We start from the raw sequence: 18,824 nt of genomic DNA on the forward strand, positions 1-18,824 counted from the left end.
GGGCACTGAGTCTTATATGTTATTTTATCTGCAATGACTCACAAAATGTCAGGCATATGGAAGGCACTTTAGGCACTATAGTGATTGAATGAATAAATGACTACAAGCAGGAGAAAATTATTAGCAAAACCTCCATATTTTTATTTTCAGCCTCATCATCAATACCAAAAATGATTGACATATGCCATAGATTGAGCAGTGTGCTAATTACTGGATTGCAGGGAAACACAAAATATAGTGCTTACTCTCGAAGAACTTATAATTTAACGACACAGACATACAAATCACAGAATATTTCATGGTTCACAAACTGCACTCCTAATACAGCATCTCTTTTTATCCTCATAATAATCTTGTGAGACAGGGAAGGTAGATGTTAACTTTCTCGTTCTGCTGAGAAAACTAAGACCCACAGAGGTTAAGTGTCTTGCCCAAAGTCACACAGTAACCAGGCAGTGTGAGTACTAGAACTCAAGTAAGCTAATGTCTAATTCAGTTTGTGGAAGAGGAGTAGCAGAATATAAGATTTCAGAAATAAGTAAAGTTAGCTTAAATGTCAAGGTAGGTGTTCACACAAACTTAATGTCAGTTTATCCTCAAATCTCACCTTTTATCTAAAATGCCAAAAAATCGTTATGTATAAAATAAAAATTGTATCAGTACTAGTAATGAATACATTTAACCTGAGATTTTAGTTTTTAATTGACTTCATAAAAATAAAAACTAAAGAGTTATATATTCTTAGAGCCAATATAAGTATTTATATATGCATTCTTTTGAAGAATTAATTTATACATTTTTTCTCAAGTCTGTGAATGTAAATAGTGTTTTTTTTAACAAGTAGCAGTAATAGCTAACGACTCCAAGTAATGTATTTAACAGTTTTATTTCAAGCCTACACCTGAACCAAACATGAGGGATAAGAGTTGAGGTCTTGAAGCTGGTCACGGGCCTTATAGTAGCTACATGTATTGCCTTCAGCCCATATCCTTCTCTGAAAACAGCCCCTCCTCCCCTTCTCTTCCTACATTGTTGTTTCTAGCCTGCCTTCTTAAACAGGGCTAACTGGACCAGGGGTGAATTATTGATCCAAGAAGTTCAATCATAGTTTCCCTGCAGAAATAGAACTGAGGGATGCAGAACTGAACCTGGGGGGCATAGTCACCAAGAGAACTAAGGGAAAGTCTGAAGATTTTCTTTGCTAAGAGTCCAAGAGCAGCCTTGACCTCCCATTCCTGAAGCCTGATGGTTCCATCATATACCTTAATACCATCTCAAAATGTTCCTTTAAAAAATAAAAACCAATTTCATATACAAAATACATGTCCTCACAAAATATATAAAATCATATTTCATTCTTATAAAGATGAGGCACAAACGGCATATCCCTTTCAAATTGTATTTATTCATTAGAAAATGGGTGGGGGGATGAATAGTAGATTTGACATAGTGGGTAAGACCTTGGAGTTTAATAAAACTAAATTTCCAAAATCATTAAATTCTTAATATAATAATCGGGAAAAATCATATAACTAAAACAGACTTTTTAATCCGATAAATAGGGACATCCTTCATCAATATTAACCTCAAGTTAAAATGGGCACAGGACACAATAGTGCCATGTTTGACTGTTATGTTAGATTAAAAGTCCCATAGCGTGCTAATTAAATGGTGTTATAAAGCAGCCATTGCTGCTGAACTAAGAAGTTCATTCTAGATACTAAGAGGATAATCTGACCCTCTAAAGCTGCTTTTCTAAAGCCTTAGACATACCACTTTTGACAGAGGTTACTTGTGTTAAAGAGTCATAAAGGAAGATGAGACAGAAATGAAAACTTATTGAAAGATAGGTAAATCTCTTAAAATCATTCATTTGGGGCTGTTCTCATTAAGATAACCATGTGTTTTATTTAATTCAGTGGCCTGTCAACTTTCTATTTCAGGGTGAAAATAAATTGCATTTTTTTATTGAGTAATACAGAGATCTCTGCATTATTAAGAAATATCTATTTTTCTCAGTGATTTTGATAATTGTGTTTAGTTTAAATTTTTAAAACACTATTTTTCATAGACTGCTAATGTTTTCAGTGTTCAGTAGTTGAGGAATGAAATTCTTTTTTCCCTTATAGATATTTTTCTGCTTGGCTAACATCAATGATAGCCTTCAAGTTGTTTGTCTACGAAGTCTTTCTCAGAGTACACTGACACCACCATTGTTTGGTTAGTTCTGATGGCAGACTTAGGATTGATAACATCTCTTTCTGAAAATAATTCACTGAGAAGTAAGTTTAAAAAGTTATAATATTTGGGCAATTTCATTGCTTAACTTAAATTCAAAGGTCAAGAAACCAAAAAGTTCAGCTAACAAAACACCCAAATGCTGGATAACTAAGGTACCAGGGTTGCAATAGTGGAAATTTTAAATCTCCTTGTAAATCACTTTTCCACAAAATTTAATATTAACCATAAAAAGAATTTAGTGCAATATATTTGTACATACTTTATCCTAAGATCAAATGGGTAAGGGGAAAGTTTAATTTGTTGAAAAATAGATTAAAATGTTTCAGTATCTTCACTTCTCACAAAAGTCGTGTGTGAATGAATGAAAAAATTCCCTCCTGCAAAATACCTTCCTTAAAATTGAATTATATGCAAGGTGCCCTCTTGTTATAGTTAACTGGTTTGCATGAAAATGATGCACAAATTAAAGTAAGAGATCTACAATTACTATGATAATTTATAGTCTAGAGTGTTAGCCTCAGTATGAAAATTAAAATTACATTAAATAAAATCATTTTATATCACATATTTTTAATCGTAATAGTATAAAAATCCCAATTCATCATTTTTACTTCAAACACAAAGCGTTTTTCTTTATGTCTGAAAATAGTCAATTTGTATTCACATCTCATAAATCATTTTCACACAATCTATATTGTCATTTATTCAACTTAACATAAATAACAGTTAAAATACTGGCTGGGTAAAGTAACCATTTTCTAGAAAAAAAAAGTCCAAATTCAATCTATAGTTGAATTTATATTAATCTCTAATCAGAACTTAGTTTCTCTGTCCCCTTGCAACTTGAATTTCAGAAGTTAAGCAGACTTCAAAAATACAAAACATTGCAATCACTCATATTTATCCTTGAGCAAATGCACCATCTCAGATCTAATTTTTTTAAAAGTCTGTGAGAAGGAACTAAATGTGGTGTGACCTGTGCTGGGACAATTTACTTTTCTCTATTAAAGGTAAGGCTGTGATAGCATTTTGTCAATGCAGTCGCAAGACAGCTTATGAGGAATTCACAGTCTGGTGTGTCAGGGAAAGAAAGATATGGAAGACTTAAAAATTTAAACAGACAATCCCATATTTTCTCCCCCCAGTTCATCTCTGCAGGTAGCAAGGTGTCTACAGTAACATGAAGGTGAAAATCATGTCTCCTCTTCTTCTTTACCCTCAAATTCTTTGAAGTTGCTTTGTTTTTTTCTGAAGAAATCTGTGCCTTTGTGGAGCAGCCAAACTCTTCTCTGTGGAGCAAAAGGAAGCTCTGAGACAGAGAAAAGTACCTACAGCTTCCCTTTCCCTCTGTCCCTATCCATGCTCTGAAGGGGCACACAGGTGCTGGCATGTTCAAATATAAGGGAGTCAAAGTTACTGTGAACAGAGAAGGAGAAAAATCTAATCTCCTGTCCTGCCCATGCCCTTCCAAAAATCCTAAGCTTATTTCATCTACCAAAACAAGGAGGGGGACTTCCCTGGTGGTGCAGTGTTTAAGAATCTGCCTGCCAATGCAGGGGACACAGGTTCGATCCTTGGTCCGAGAAGATCCCACATGCAGCGGAACAACTAACCCCATGCACCACAACTACTGAGCCTGCATGCCACAACTACTGAAGCCCCCACATGAGAAGCCCGTGCACCACAATAAAGAGTAGCCCCCGCTCTCCACAACTAGAGAAAGCCCGCATGCAGCAACGAAGACCCAACACAGCCAAAAATATATAAATAAAATAAATAAATTTATTAAAAAATAAAATTTTAATAAAACAAAGGGGAATCAGATACCAAAAGTGTCTTAACACTAAACCCACTGCTTCATTTTTAGGTAAGAAAATTTAAACTCAAAACTGTAAAATGATGTGTCCAAGATCTCTCAATTCCCAGTCCAATGTTATCTTCACTTGTTTTTGCTACACTGGCCCCGTGAAGCATAAATTCTATTTCTGGGGCAATGCAACCTGCCATGTTCTTTTCTACTTTGGACCTTTGACCATGTCATTCCTTTTCCTGATCCTGGTTCTCCCTAGGGTTCCTTCTCAATTCAGATATTCTTCAGAGACACCTTGCCAGACCACCCTAACTAAAATTATCCACCCCTGTCTCTCCCAGAATACAGTTACCACAGCCTAAAATTATCATTTTTATTTATTTTTTTATTCAATCATTGTCTCTCTTTCCCACTACAAGATAAGTTCCATAAGGCAGAGACCATAATTATTTTCTTTACCACACCGTGTGGTATAGAGTCTGCCATGGTAGAAACAGACAAATGAGCCAAGCTTCTACCCACCAGGAAAAAATGATCTAATGGGAGAAGCAACTGCTTGCATAAATAAGCGTTTAAAAAGGCAGAATTGAATAAAAATTAGTATAAAAATAATACATATGCCATATGAAGAAAAGGACAAAGAAAATCATTATAAAGCCGGAGATTTCTTGGAGGAGGTGAAACTTTTTTAGCTGGGGTAGCCCTTGGCTTTAACAAAGGTTCCAGAGAAAAACACATTCTAGGAAAGGGAATAACTTGACCAAAACCTCAGAAAAGGCAGGGTTACATTTGGGAAGTAGCCAGCTGGTACATGAGAAATGAAGAAAACCAAGGGTAGGCATAGAGTAAGATAAGGACATTTCAAATCTCTTAACCATGTCCTTTTCTCCAGTTCATGATACCACTCCCTCAATTTCACTTCCTTACTCACCAGCACAGATATCAAGACATCACTTCAAGCCCTCTCTTTCAAAGAACGTCACACTCAGTTTTCTATTTTACCTACCTTTCAAAGCCAAAATTTTGGTCCAACCATATGTCTACTCTTCCTTATACCTGGACTGCCAAAAATCAGCCTCCAAGCAGATCTGTTCCCCTACCTGAGTACTCAGTGATTCTTGGTATCCCTTTTCATATCCTTTATGATATTTACCTAGAACATTTCTATGTCCAAGCTAGCCACTGCTTATGCAATCTAGACATCCTTCAGCTTATGTCTGGTTCTGTGTGTCCCTGTAGATGCTTTTGCTGCACTCTTAGCTCACGTCTTGTACAGCATTCATCACGGTATTGTACTCATTGGATCACCGGGGTCCTCCACTCGACTATTTGCTGTTTCAGGATTAGAACTATATTTGTCATCCATTTACTTTTTATTCCTAGCACAACTTATGTTACATTCTAGATGCTGAATATATATATTTTATTTAATGAATAAATTAATGAATAACAGTGTAATATATAAGGACCGAATAGAATTAGAGGAGTTGAAATTCCAACTTGAAAGTTTATATTTTTCAGCATTGGGAACTGATTAAAAACTTTACATGATCAGATCTATGCTTCAAGACCAATTCTGGAAGTGGACCTCTGTCAATGTCTGATTGACAATGTCTGGAGACAAAGAGTAAGGGAGAGTAATTCGTGGCAAGTAAGTCAGTTAGGAGGCCATTACAAGCATCCAAGCAAGGATGATATGGACTAAATGAAGGCAATGTTAGAAGGAAACAGCAAAGCAGGTCATTTGAGTGATAAAATGATGAGTTCGGTTTAAATATGGGGTATAAGAGACTCAATAGGCTGCTGGGAATATGGTTCTGGATATCAGAAAACATAGAAATTCACAGAATTTTTAGAATTAGAAATCAGCTAGTACCCTTCCCCACCTCTATTTTAGCTTCTGAAACTGGTATAAAGGCAGATATTTCAGACCAACACAGTTGGCTCTAATTTCAATGTCATCAGCTTCAGTAACACTTCCAGGGAAGAGGCTATACAATGAAAGTTTGTGAGGCACCAGGGACTGGGCTTTGGAAAGTGCCTCTCTGTAAGGCAAGTGCAAGACAGAGGATCCAGGAGAGGAAACAGGGGAAATGGAATGGTCTCATTTTGATTTTTGCTTCTCACACAGGAGATCTGGGTACAATTCCTCCATTTGTTTTAATAACCTTTTTTTAGCACCTACTTGGTTCTAGAGACAATTCTGAGCTCAGAGTTCACAAAGGCCAATGAAACAGTTGCAAAAAGTCATACATTTACCATTAGTCAGGAACTTATATAAGCACCTTATGCATATTAATTCATATAATTTTTACAACCACCCTTTGAGGTTGAGCTATAGAGTGGTTAAGTAACTTTCCCAAGGTTACCCAGCTAGGTAAGTAGTACACAAAGATTCAAACCCAAGCAATCTGTCTCCAAATCTGTTCTTAACTACTGTGTTACGCTGCCTATAAGGACATGGTTCCTGTTCTAAGAAAGCTTAGAGTCCAGAATATGGAAATACATGCTTTAAGTACCAATAAATTAGTGAGAAACAAAATCCCGGAGCGCAAGTTGAACTTTGCTGTCACACTGCCAAATAAATGTTGTCGTTTTCAACCTTTACTCTAAAAGAGATAAAGGGTAAGAAATGAGGCAGGAGTCTTCCATAAGAGAAGACCTGACCAAACAGTAGGGTCTTAGATGGAATGTCTCCTTTACTTTGCTACTAGCTTGAGTTTACAAGTAAGAAACCTCAGGGCCTTCACATTGCTGTCATCTCTACTCCACTCACCCTGTTTAAAGGATGCTTCCTGTATATTCTGAGAGAAAGAAACCAAACATGATTTAATGCTCTATGTTTGACAACAATATTCACTGAAGCAATTTGTTTGATTTAAAGAGATATGATTTCCTCCCACAGAAACTGCATAAGCTTAAAAATAATTTTCTGATATAGTGTAGTTATTTAAAAACTGACATAGATATCATGCTTAAACAAATCATCTTTGCTTCCAGAAAGGAAAGGAGCAAGTTAAGGATCATAAATATGAAAAGAACACAATAATATTTTTTAAATCAGGGGAAAATTCATTGAGACTTGAGTATGAATAGAAAACCATCTGTATTTTCAGTACAAGTATAGAAATCAATCGATCCAATTTTAGATTTAAATATTTGAAATAATTACTATGCATATAGCACATGCTAACACAATTCAATCCAGTTATAACATTAGAAATTAAATATAAATTAAATTAAATATATAAATATTTTGGATAAGAATCAGATTTATCCAGTTAATATCCTGCAAATGCCTAAAATTCTAAGCAGCAACCATGGTACAGACGTCATTGCACATAGTATATATCATGAATATAGGCCCTCCATGGTTCTTGTCATTTATCTGTGCGTTCACTTTGTGCTAATTAAAAACACATGCTTTTCTTATTCTTTATATTTAAAATACTTATACTGAGTAAAATTAACCACCTCTTGAATTTCACATAGTATTTTTTACAACTGAATATTTTAAATCCATCAATGAATTACAATAAAGGAAAACTGACACTAAACTTTGAATTAAAGTCTAAAAGAACTTTCCATTAGAAGCAAACAAACATACAAATTTCTGAGGAGGGATAATGGCTTTGAAAAAAAAAAATCTTAGTTCTAGTAGTCTTGTGTTCAAGGCACACATATGTCATATTCAGGATGAGGCATTATAGGGCCCAAAATATCAGATGTCTACAGTTCCAGACAGATGGTAAAAGAGAGACAGGCCATGTGAGGACTACGGGAATCCAAAGAGAACAAGCCCTAGCTAAAAAAAGCAGCTCCTACCAACTCGCCAAATGACAAAGCAAGCACTAGTAAAAAGGGTTTAGCCATCTAGATAGGTGACCTTGATTTGTTCCATCTGCTAGGAGCCCAATTTGAATCCAACCCCTGGTAACTGATGGCTTTTATGTTGTACCTGACTCAGGGCTGAAATTTTCAAATGGGGACTATGAGGCTTCTATGTTTGTTTGTGTGTTCATATGTATCTGTGTGTGTTGTAGGTGTATGGTATTGCCAAAAATGAATTCATAAAAGAGCTCTACTTAATTGGCTTTAAAAAAAATTAAGCACTTATATAAATACTCAGAAATAGAAAATAATCTGGCCAGAATGAATTTCAGGTTCATGTCATCTGGAAAATATTCAGTATTAAACTGATATCCGGTATTGAAGTTGGCATAAGCTTGTTGGTTTGATTAACATAGACATGTTAGAGTCACTGATGTCAAATATAATACTTCCGTTGTACCTAGGTTTACTAGAGGTCAAATAAGACCTTATTCTATCTATTACAAATTTGTCAACAAGAAAAGTAACTCAATGGGAAAAAACTTTTAAGAAAAGTAAGATATGTGTTTTTAGTAAAAGAAGGTGTGAAGGGCTTCCCTGGTTGTTCAGTGGTTAAGAATCTGCCTGCCAATGCAGGGGACACGGGTTCGAGCCTGGGTCCAGGAAGATCCAACATGCCGTGGAGCAACTACTCCATGCGCCACAACTACTGAGCCTGCACTCTAGAGTCCGCGAGCCACAACTACTGAGCCTGCACACCACAACTACTGAAGCCCACATACCTAGAGCCTGTGCTCTGCAACAAGAGAAGCCACCACAATGAGAAGACCGTGCACCTCAAAGAAGAGAAGCCCCCACTCCTGCAACCAGAGAAAGCCCCGCGTGTCAACGAAGACCCAATGCAGTCAAAAATAAATAAATAAATAAATTTTTTTTAAAAGCATTAAAAAAAAAAAGGTGTGAAGAATGAAAATTACTGAAAAGAGTTATACATGATCAGGATTTTCTAAGATTGGATTAAATTTAGTTGGGTAAATGGATTTCATCAGGAATGGGCTAGAACAAGACTGGATTTGGTTTCTCCCTCCAAGGTATTCTTGAAATGCTGCTTTTGACAACAGATTGTGTGAATTTCTTTGCCTTTAAGTGACTTGTATTTGCTTTTGAGATCTCTTGTAACTTTGGTTAAGAAGTAAGTATTGTCTCACAGTGACTGATGATCTTATTTGACCAAGTGTTTTAAAACTTTTTGACAAACTTACCAAATATCAAACCTTAATTAATTTTTTTTTTGATTTCCAGCTAACTTTGGGATACTTTAGAGGGCCCTTGAGGTATCTTAAAGAGAAATATTTAACTAGGATTATTTGGTATGTTAAGTTAAATGTAATCATTTGTAATTCTGGTTACTGTAACCAAGTTTCTTTATCGATTACACTGTACTCAGATGTTTAACCATGCCTTTTAAGTCTTTTGTCATTTATACATACTTTTGTACTGTGATGTTGTTACAAAAAGCACTTTATCAGCAAGGAAATTCATAGAAAGGCTATGGAAGCAGTTATGACAGTTCCACATCAAGAAGATGTGGCACATATATACAATGGAATATTACTCAGCCATAAAAAGAGACGAAATTGAGCTATTTGTAATGAGGTGGATAGACCTAGAGTCTGTCATACAGAGTGAAGTAAGTCAGAAAGAGAGAGACAAATACCGTATGCTAACACATATATATGGAATTTAAGAAAAAAAAAAATGTCATGAAAAACCTAGGGGTGAAACAGGAATAAAGACACAGACTTACTAGAGAATGGACTTGAGGCTATGGGGAGGGGGAAGGGTAAACGGTGACAAAGCAATAAAGAGGCATGGACATGTATACACTACCAAACGTAAGGTAGATACCTAGTGGGAAGCAGCCGCATAGCACAGGGAGATCAGCTCGGTGCTTTGTGACCGCCTGGAGGGATGGGATAGGGAGGGTGGGAGGGAGGGTGACGCAAGCAGGAAGAGATATGGGAACATATGTATATATATAACTGATTCATTTTGTTGTGAAGCTGAAACTAACATACCATTGTAAAGCAATTATGCTCCAATAAAGATGTTTAAAAAAAAAAAAAAAAAAAAAAAAAAAAGATGATAGCTATGCGAGGATTCCAGCCCATACTGACTTAAGACAAGGAACTGTCCTGCCCCTGGGACCCCTAGGTCAGGCATCCAGAGATTTTTACTCCCGACAGGCAGGGTCAATGCCCCTACTCAGCCTTGAAGCAGTTACAGAAGACCGTCACCGCTCTGCTTCCCATAAGAATATGGGAGTAAAATCTCTGAGGGAGGAATGAAATAGGAGGGAAGGGGGGGGGCATAAACTTTAAAGGAATGACACAGCCCCGAGGACATGATATAGACTGATTAGAACCAAATAGGTCCAAGATGGCAGACGAGTTGACTTCCACTAGACCCTGAGCCTCAGTATCCACTCACTGTAACACATCGGCAAGCTAAATGACACACCCACCAGCGCCATGACGGTTCCAAGGCGACCATCAAAGATCAAAAAGTGGGCAGTGGCCCAATTCGAGGTGAAGAAACTTTTAAGGAAAGAAAATGTAAATGAGATAAGAGCCTTTAGAGAAATTCTATTAAGAATGATTATGCTTTAGAAATGTCTATCTAAAATAGTCTCTCCAGATCCTGGTTAACTTGAAAGTCTAGAGTTGCGCTAAATTAAGTGATGGAAGTTTATTGAATAACTAGGTCATTCCCAAGTAAAATAAGATACTGAGACATTAATTACTGAACACTGGCTTCCTCTTACAGAGAAACTAAAGATACTTAGAACTATTAATGAATATGTTTGTTGCCATCCTGAGATGTTCTCTATCAGAAAGCAAATGTTTTTTTTTTTAAATTATCACTGGTATTTATGTTCACCAATCTACAGAATGCTAATGTAAAGGGCAGTTCATAATTGCTTACTTCATAGTTTTCACAAGAAATTAAGGTTTTAAGAGATGAGGATTCTAATTTAAACATGTAATTACAGCTAATAGAAATAATAAGAAAACATTTCAATAAACAATAGGAAAGTAGGATGTATGTATTCAGTAAAGAAGGTATGAGGAATGGAATTAGATTTTATTGAGGGAAAAGGAAGTAGGTCTGACTTAGGGCTGGCTGTTTTCAAATGGAAAATAAAGTGATGGATTCAGAAAATGATAAAAAGTTTTGTGGAAAGTGAACCCTGAGAAAATTTGTGCATGATCAGGATTGACTAAGGTTAAAATAAATTTAATTGAGTAAATGAATTTTAAAAGTGGGTGCAAAACTGAAATTTGACTTTTCTCTCTGTTAAGAAGACAAGTTTTCTTAAAATGTTGAACTGCCTTTGATAACAGATTTTAAGTTTCTTTACCTTTTTTTTTTTTTTTTTTCTTGGGTTTAATTTTGTTTTTATTGCGCCTGACAAAATACAGTTATTCAATTTGTTATTTTAATAAAATAAATTAAATGTAGGTTTAATGGCTGTTTCCTCCTTTTAAAGTAACCCTGAGCTCACAGCTTGAACTCCATTTTGTTCATGCCTTTGGGAGCAGAACTCAAGAAACAGGAAATGGGCCCAGAGCCTCTGCTGGGAATTGAATTCAGCCTTTGTCACCCTTCACTTAAGAACTCCAAACTCAGGTAAAGAGGAGACTTTCTTCTTTAAAGTAAAGTAATGCATTTTATAAAACACTTGGTGTCTACAGCTGTCTATAAAAGTAGATAATTTAGGCTTGGATTGCGTTCTGATTCACAAGGTTATGCTCCTTCAATTAAAATCACTACTGATTAAAATCACTACTGATGACAGAAGACTTGTACTCTCTTCAGGACCACCACTAGATAAGAACCAGAAACTGTTCTTGGGTGCTGTTTTTATGAAATTTAAAATCAAAGCCAGGTTTTACAGATAAGAACATACATGAACTCTCGGGGCACAAGCCAGCAGGTGAGAGTTTCCCTGGAGGCATGTGTGCAAGATTACTCCGATTGTGACCCTACCCTACCACAAACCGGAAAAGAGGGGCCATATCTCTGCTTCCTGCTACTTCAAGAGCCCCCCCACCCCACCCCCAGGTAAGAAGGTTTATACCTGTCTGCTGAACGTCCTGCAACAAGACTTCTCCCCTGATTTGGGACACTGCAGAGCCCTAAGTCAAGTTTGTGCTAAGGTGTGCAGCGCTCACTTGGTTTTTGAAAAACAATATACAAATCCAGTGTTGACCACACTATTTCAGTATACTAGGGAGGTTCACCACACAGGAATCCTTTGGTAAGATAAATGAATCTGCTGCTTTAGGGGCAGCTGCACAGTCCTCGAAGACGGGAGGCAGGCTGGTCTGAATCAATCAGTGAAAACACTGGCTCGTCAGCTGGCCCCCCTGAGGAGTTTGAGGTGGAACTAACATAAACAGCAACTAGGGAAGCAGCATATATGTGTTCATATATGTGTTCAGGTTATTTTATATTCTCACCCTTCCCATGGCTGTAATAATGGAGTGGATGAGACCAAGGTTAAATACAACCCCACTCAAATTCAAGTGACACGCCACCCCAGGCTGTCGTGAAGGAAGCTCTGCACACCCTGGCTTGGGGAAGCCTCGGCTGGTGGAGCCGAAGACGCAGGGCGACCACCTACTCTTCAGGGTTCTGATGACTCCACTCCGGAGAGGTGCATGAAGAGGTCCCCAAGCTCTGTCATGTCGACGTCTTCAGTGTTGTGGACATGCTGGCTTTCTCGGTTCTCAATGAAATCCCAGAGCCGCACTGAATTAAAGAACCTCACGGTGCCTTCAGAACTGAGCTGTTTCCGAGGTTTCTCTGGTTCTGCTAGCCGCCCATCAGGGTAAGCATGGCGGTAAAGGCATTTGCTTCCAAATGGGCAGGTCCCTTTGCCTTGCTCAAAGTATTTACAAGCTTTTTTTCCCATTCCCTGTTTGAAAGCTTCAATCAACTCGTTCTTTTTATTCTGATCTTCTACCCAGTACACACTTGGAATTACAAACTCTGATATCACACGGCACTCTGGACAAGACTTGATGATTGGGTTCTCAAACTGCTTGGCACACCTCCACTGCCGGATACAGGACAGGCAATACGTGTGGTTGCAGTTGGAAAGGATCCCGAACCTCCGCTCTGAGGCTGACGCTTTCTCGAGGATGACCTCCATGCAGATGCTGCACACTTTGTCCTGACTCGCCTGGAAGGCAAAGGCCTTCTCCATCTCGTGTTCGAATGTTGACATGCAGATCTTCTCGTGAGCTTTCCTTTGCTCTGGGTCGAAGGGGTGCAGGACTTGTAACCTACAGATTTCACACACTTCCCCATGCAGGTAGACACAAGCATCCCCAAATCGGCACTCCCCGGCAGCTGCGTAGGGGCACAGCTGCTGTTCGCTGCTGTAGGAACTGCTAGCTTCCAAGCTGTCGAGACCACTCCTGATCGCTTCTAGGTAGGAAAGCGGCTTCAGCTCCGGGCTGTTCTGCAGGTCGCTGCAGCCTCCGGGATTACTCACCACACTTGGGCAAGTCTTTTCTTCAGCCATGCCAGAGAGATTTCGGTCTCTAAGTACCAACGTCCTCTTTTCACGTTTCCCGGGCTCGTGTAAGTTAGTTTTCACGATTGATGCAGTGAGGTCGGAAGGAGGGTGAGGACTGTGGAAACCCAGGGAGGGCACCCCATGGGGAACAGTGCCCATGGCCCCACCAGCTGCAGCAGAGGGCCTCGTGTGATCGTACCTGCAACGAGTTCCGTAGGCGCAACAGCCCTTCTGGTAGTATTTGCAGATGGTAGATGGCTTGCTGTTTGCCAAGTCATGTGAGAACAGGCACTGGTTTCCTTCCCGACACACACCATGCATAAAATACCTGCAAGTGACCTGCTTGGTGCTCATGGCGGTCGGGTGGAAGAGCCGCCGTCCCGCCGCGGCCTCCTCTTTACCTTTTAAGTGATCAATTCTGTATTTGCCTTTGAAATCTTTTATTGTTACTTTGGCTAGGTGAATAACTATTGTTTCACAGTGGCCTATGATCCTGTCTGACTGAGTGTTCTAAGCCCTTTTTGATATTTTTATGACAAAACTTCCCAAATCAAATTTGTGATAAAGTTTCTTCAACCTCTAGCTAACTTTGGGATGCTTCAAAGGGCCCTGAAACATCCCAAAGAGAGATACTAAACTAATTAGGTTCATTTGGTATGTTAAATTACATGGGAAGTATTGTCAAATGAGTAGTAAATCTTCTTAGGTTATATTGTATGGTAAATGTTACTAATATAGATATTCTAGAAATTATATGGACTTCATAAAGATCTGATATGTCCTGGTAATAAAATGTTATCAGTCATAATTCTAGTTATTATCTTAAAGTGCTGTATGTCACAACAGTAACCAAGTTACTCTGTCAATTGCATCATAATCAGATTTTAAACGTGCCTTCTTAAGTCTTTTGTCATTATAGACACTTGCACTCTAATGCCTTTGCAAAAAATGCTTCCCCTTCAAGAAGATTTATAGAAAGGATTTTTGGATAAATACAAGTTTCTTTGTTTCAGACCATAATGCTGAACTGGGTAAGAAATGAATTCTAATGAAAAACCTGATGGCTTCATAAAGATGTTAATCAAAAAGGAGTAGTTACATAGGACTGAGTGAACTGGTGAATATGGTTATTTTTATGGTTTCTATCTGAAAAAATTAGTGGTTTAAATCTGTGTTCTCCAGGTATAAGGAAACCTTCCCCTCAAATTCATTATAACTTATAGGAAGGCTACCTCACTAGCGGTTACAGAAATCCCAATGTATTTTGGAGACCTCGAAAAGGGAGGAATTCACCTACATCTGTTAGGCAAAAATCTGTGATAAGCTCTTGGCATGACTTTCCTAGCCCTGAGAGGTCCTTTAAAAGTCCAGTCTGAGACTCATAAAGGTTTCAGCAAGTACAAAGTCTATATGATCAATTAGAGTTATATAAATCATCAAGCCAAGTTTATTGAGACCAGACTTATTTTGCAAACAAATTAGTCTTAATTTGGTTACATTTAGTAGAAAAGAGGCTAATTTTAGAGAGAAAAAGATTATGTTTCAATGATTGTTAAATCCCAGTTTTATTAATGGAGATCTGTATTTACTAAGACTCACCTCTCACATGGTACATTGCTGTTATGTTAGATTAATGTAAAGGGTTTTTTTGTTTTGTTTTGTTTTTTGCGGTACGTGGGCCTCTCACTGTTGTGGCCTCTCCCGTTGCAGAGCACAGGCTCCGGACGCGCATGCTCAGCGGCCATGGCTCACGGGCCCAGCCGCTCCATGGCATGTGGGGTCTTCCCGTACCGGGGCACGAACCCGTGTCCCCTGCATCGGCAGGCGGACTTTCAACCACTGCGCCACCAGGGAAGCCCTAATGTAAAGTTTAATTAAATTATTAAAGGATACTCTAAGTATTTTTCTGAAAAAAAAAAAAGAAAAAGAGAAGGCACCATCTTCTAGCACCACAACGGTGCTCCCTCAACCATATTCAAGGAAATTCCCCTCCAACACCTCAAATTCTGTTCTCTTGGAGAATGAAGAAAGGTGACCACTGAAAGTGGAAAAAATGTTTTCATAATTTTTTAGCGTATCCAGAATAGGGAGTCTAGTACTTCAATTTGTAGTGTTTCAGTACTTGGCAGCATTTGTCTTGCTCTTGAAATCTACAGCATCAGAACAAAGCTTAGACAGGAAGAATGCATGTTTGTATGCTTATGAAGTGGGTGTAGATGCATAAAAAGTAAGAAGTAAAAGTTCCAGGATAAATCTCTGGGGTAAATCAAAATTTCAGGCTCAAATGTCAAGAGAAGGTAATCAAAGGTGAGAGGAACAGGAAAGATCAATTCCATGAAATGCAAAGAGTAGAAAGAGGCTTGAGCTAATGGGAATAAATTGGTAAATCCCATTAAGGATTTAGATCAAAAGTCCAAGTTCTGGAGTCAGACAGATCCGGATTTGAAATCCACATATTTATTGTTTATGTGGCCTTGGGCAAAGTTGTTAATGTTTCTAAATCTCAGTGGGAAAAAAAAAATGTGTGTGTGGTTATAACAAGTGTAGGTTAATACATTGCAGTTTCTGGTCTATTGTACATACTCAAGTATCAGTCACTAAAATTATTGAATAAATTTCCTAATTTATTTCTCCTCTTCCTGATGATGTCCAACAATTTTCAAACATACTGAGTCAATGCCTTCTAAACATTCTTACATATAACACTTCCCTGGCTTATGGTGTTAACTTATATCAAAGGGACTATTTATCATATATATATACATATATATATACACACATATATATTTACACATATATGCACATATATATTATATCTACAATTTATCTCTCGTGAATTTTGGGAGCAGAAAACACAATAACAGAAGATAGATGAAATTCCTTGTAATTTTGTTATGATTTAAAATAATGACGTGTTTAATCTACACACATACGAGAGAGTATATGCAGCCACAGAACTGTAGAGTCAAAGTTCTCTAAACTATTTTAATTTACATATTTGAAAATATCACTAGTTCATGGCACACTCTGGGTAAGAAACAGGTCCCTTACTCCTTGTCCTGCTTTTTTCCACAGTACCACACTGCCAGATTAACTTACTTCGCCATTACTTTTTTTTTTTTTTTTGCGGTACGCGGGCCTCTCACTGTTGTGGCCTCTCCCATTACAGAGCACAGGCTCCGGACGAGAAGGCTCAGCGGCCATGGCTCACGGGCCCAGCCGCTCCGCGGCATGTGGGATCCTCCCGGACCAGGGCACGAACCCGTGTCCCCTACATCGGCAGGAGGACTCTCAACCACTGCGCCACCAGGGAAGCCCTGCCATTACTTTTATTTCTTGATCAAACTGTTGTTTCAGTTCTTCAGTACTAATGTCAACCATCTGAAAAAATAAAATAATATACAATACAATACAATAAAAAAAAAGAAAGAGGCTTGAGGAGAAAAGCGTCAAAAGTGTTTTGATTCTATGAAGAAATTGATTAGAGTTAAGACTGGGAAGAAGATCTGATATAAGAAGGTCACTCCTAAGGGAAGTAGAAGACCAGGTAATCTTTGAGAGTTGAGGTGGTGGGGTGCACACCAAGACAGGGATCTATTGTTGATGCATCTGTAGTGGCATTGAACGGTCCATACATGCGGCCCTTAGTCTTTCATTCCATCTGTGCTTCTCTCGCTGGCCTAAGTGATCTCATCTATTTGCAAATTTACATTTCCAACCCATACATATTTTTTTGTTGTTTTTTGGCTGTGTTGGGTCTTTGTTACTGCATGTGGGCTTTCTCTAGTTGTGGCGAGCGGGAGCTACTCTTCATTGTGGTGCACGGGCTTCTCATTGCAGTGGCTTCTCGTTGTGGCACATGGGCTTCAGTAGTTGTGGCTCACAGGCTTAGTTGCTCCGCGGCATGTGGGATCTTCCCAGACCAAGGATCGAATCCACGTCCCCTGAATTGGCAGAAGGACTCTTAACCACCGCGCCACCAGGGAAATCCCATCCAACCCATACATCTTATCTGGAGTGAAAACTCATAAACTAAGCTTCAAATACGCTTCCTTCCCAGTCCAACCCCACCATGGCAGTAACTGGCATCTCCATCCCTCTAAATACTCAGGCCAGAAACCCAGAGTGATCTTCAAAGCTGCCCCTCCATCATCCCCCACATCCAATTAGTTACCAATTCCTGTGGATTCTACCTCCAAGGGGCAACTCAAATTCACCCGTTTATCTATCCCACTGCTGTCACTCTTATTTAACTTATCTACCCTGTACTATTTACCCTGGTCCATTTATTGCCTGGGCTCCCTTCATTCCTTTCTCCACCCCACAATCAGATAATATTTTAAAGTATTGAATTTAAAATCATTCCTCTGCATGGAACCATTTATTAACTTCTCACTGCACTTGGGATAAAATCCAAACCCTTTAACATAGTCTATGGCCCACGCAGAATCTGACCCCTGCCTACCTCTCCAACTAAATTCCCTTTTGCTTTTTTCCTTTTTTCTAGCAAAACTGGCCTTCTCTCAGTTCCTTTGAAATGACAAGGTCTCTCCTGCCTCAGCACCTTCCCACTTGCTCTTCACCTTGTTTAAGTGCTCCTCTCCCCTCTTCACCTATGAAATTTTAATCTACCACTTGGGCTTCTGCTTAATCCATACTTCTTCAAAAAAGCCTGCTCTGCCTCAACTCTTCAATGTAAATTCCCCCAGAGATAATCTCTCATTATACTCTTTAATTTTCCTTTATGGGACTTACCACAATTCATATCTGTGCATTTCTTTGGACATTCATGCATATTATAATTAAATTCCACACTAGATTATAAATTCTTTAAGGTCAGGGACTATTCCATTCACTGCCTTATCCCCAGTGCTTGGGAAACTACCTGATACATGCATTAGAGGGGACTCAGTAATTTCTTTTATGGTCTAATGTTGAATTAAGTAAATAAACATTAAAAATAAAACCTTGAGAGAAACTTTTAATTTAAGCTATGCAATAGCATTTGGCATGAGAGTCTACAGGGATGATTACTTGGTGAAGGGCTTCATGGTGTCACATCTGTAGGGCATGGGATGAGCTTTTAAATAGTCTCCATGAGCCTCTCTTACCAAGAAAATCAGCATCTCCTCCTGAATTTGAAAAGACTAGTTTTCCCATGTTAAATATTCTGCATTAACCTCACATTGGAAAGTTGCCTTCTAAGAAGATGTCAATTCTCTTATTAACTGTTACAATATCTTATTACTTCTATACCTATAATTAGAGTAGATCTTCAGGAAAAGTCTGACCCAGAAGACTGAATATATGCCAAATGACTTGCAAGATTCTGCTAACATATTTGGGTAGAAACCT

The 18,824-nt window shown here is 38.4% G+C and overlaps 2 protein-coding genes across 2 annotated transcripts in view; one reads left to right on the forward strand and one right to left on the reverse strand.

The window, feature by feature from the left end:
- LIX1 (limb and CNS expressed 1) overlaps nucleotides 1-18,824 on the forward strand; it is a 999,195-nt gene that overhangs the window by 778,765 nt on the left and 201,606 nt on the right. The gene's annotated exons all lie outside the window — the stretch shown is intronic.
- LOC125963893 (E3 ubiquitin-protein ligase makorin-2) lies at nucleotides 11,288-13,857 on the reverse strand. Its single transcript, XM_049707523.1, has one exon. It carries the CDS (start codon nucleotides 13,821-13,823, stop codon nucleotides 12,573-12,575), a length of 1,251 nt encoding a protein of 416 aa, XP_049563480.1. The 5' UTR covers nucleotides 13,824-13,857; the 3' UTR covers nucleotides 11,288-12,572.

This window comes from Orcinus orca, chromosome 3 (genome assembly GCF_937001465.1).
Source record: "Orcinus orca chromosome 3, mOrcOrc1.1, whole genome shotgun sequence".
In the NCBI taxonomy this organism is placed as follows: domain Eukaryota; kingdom Metazoa; phylum Chordata; class Mammalia; order Artiodactyla; family Delphinidae; genus Orcinus; species Orcinus orca.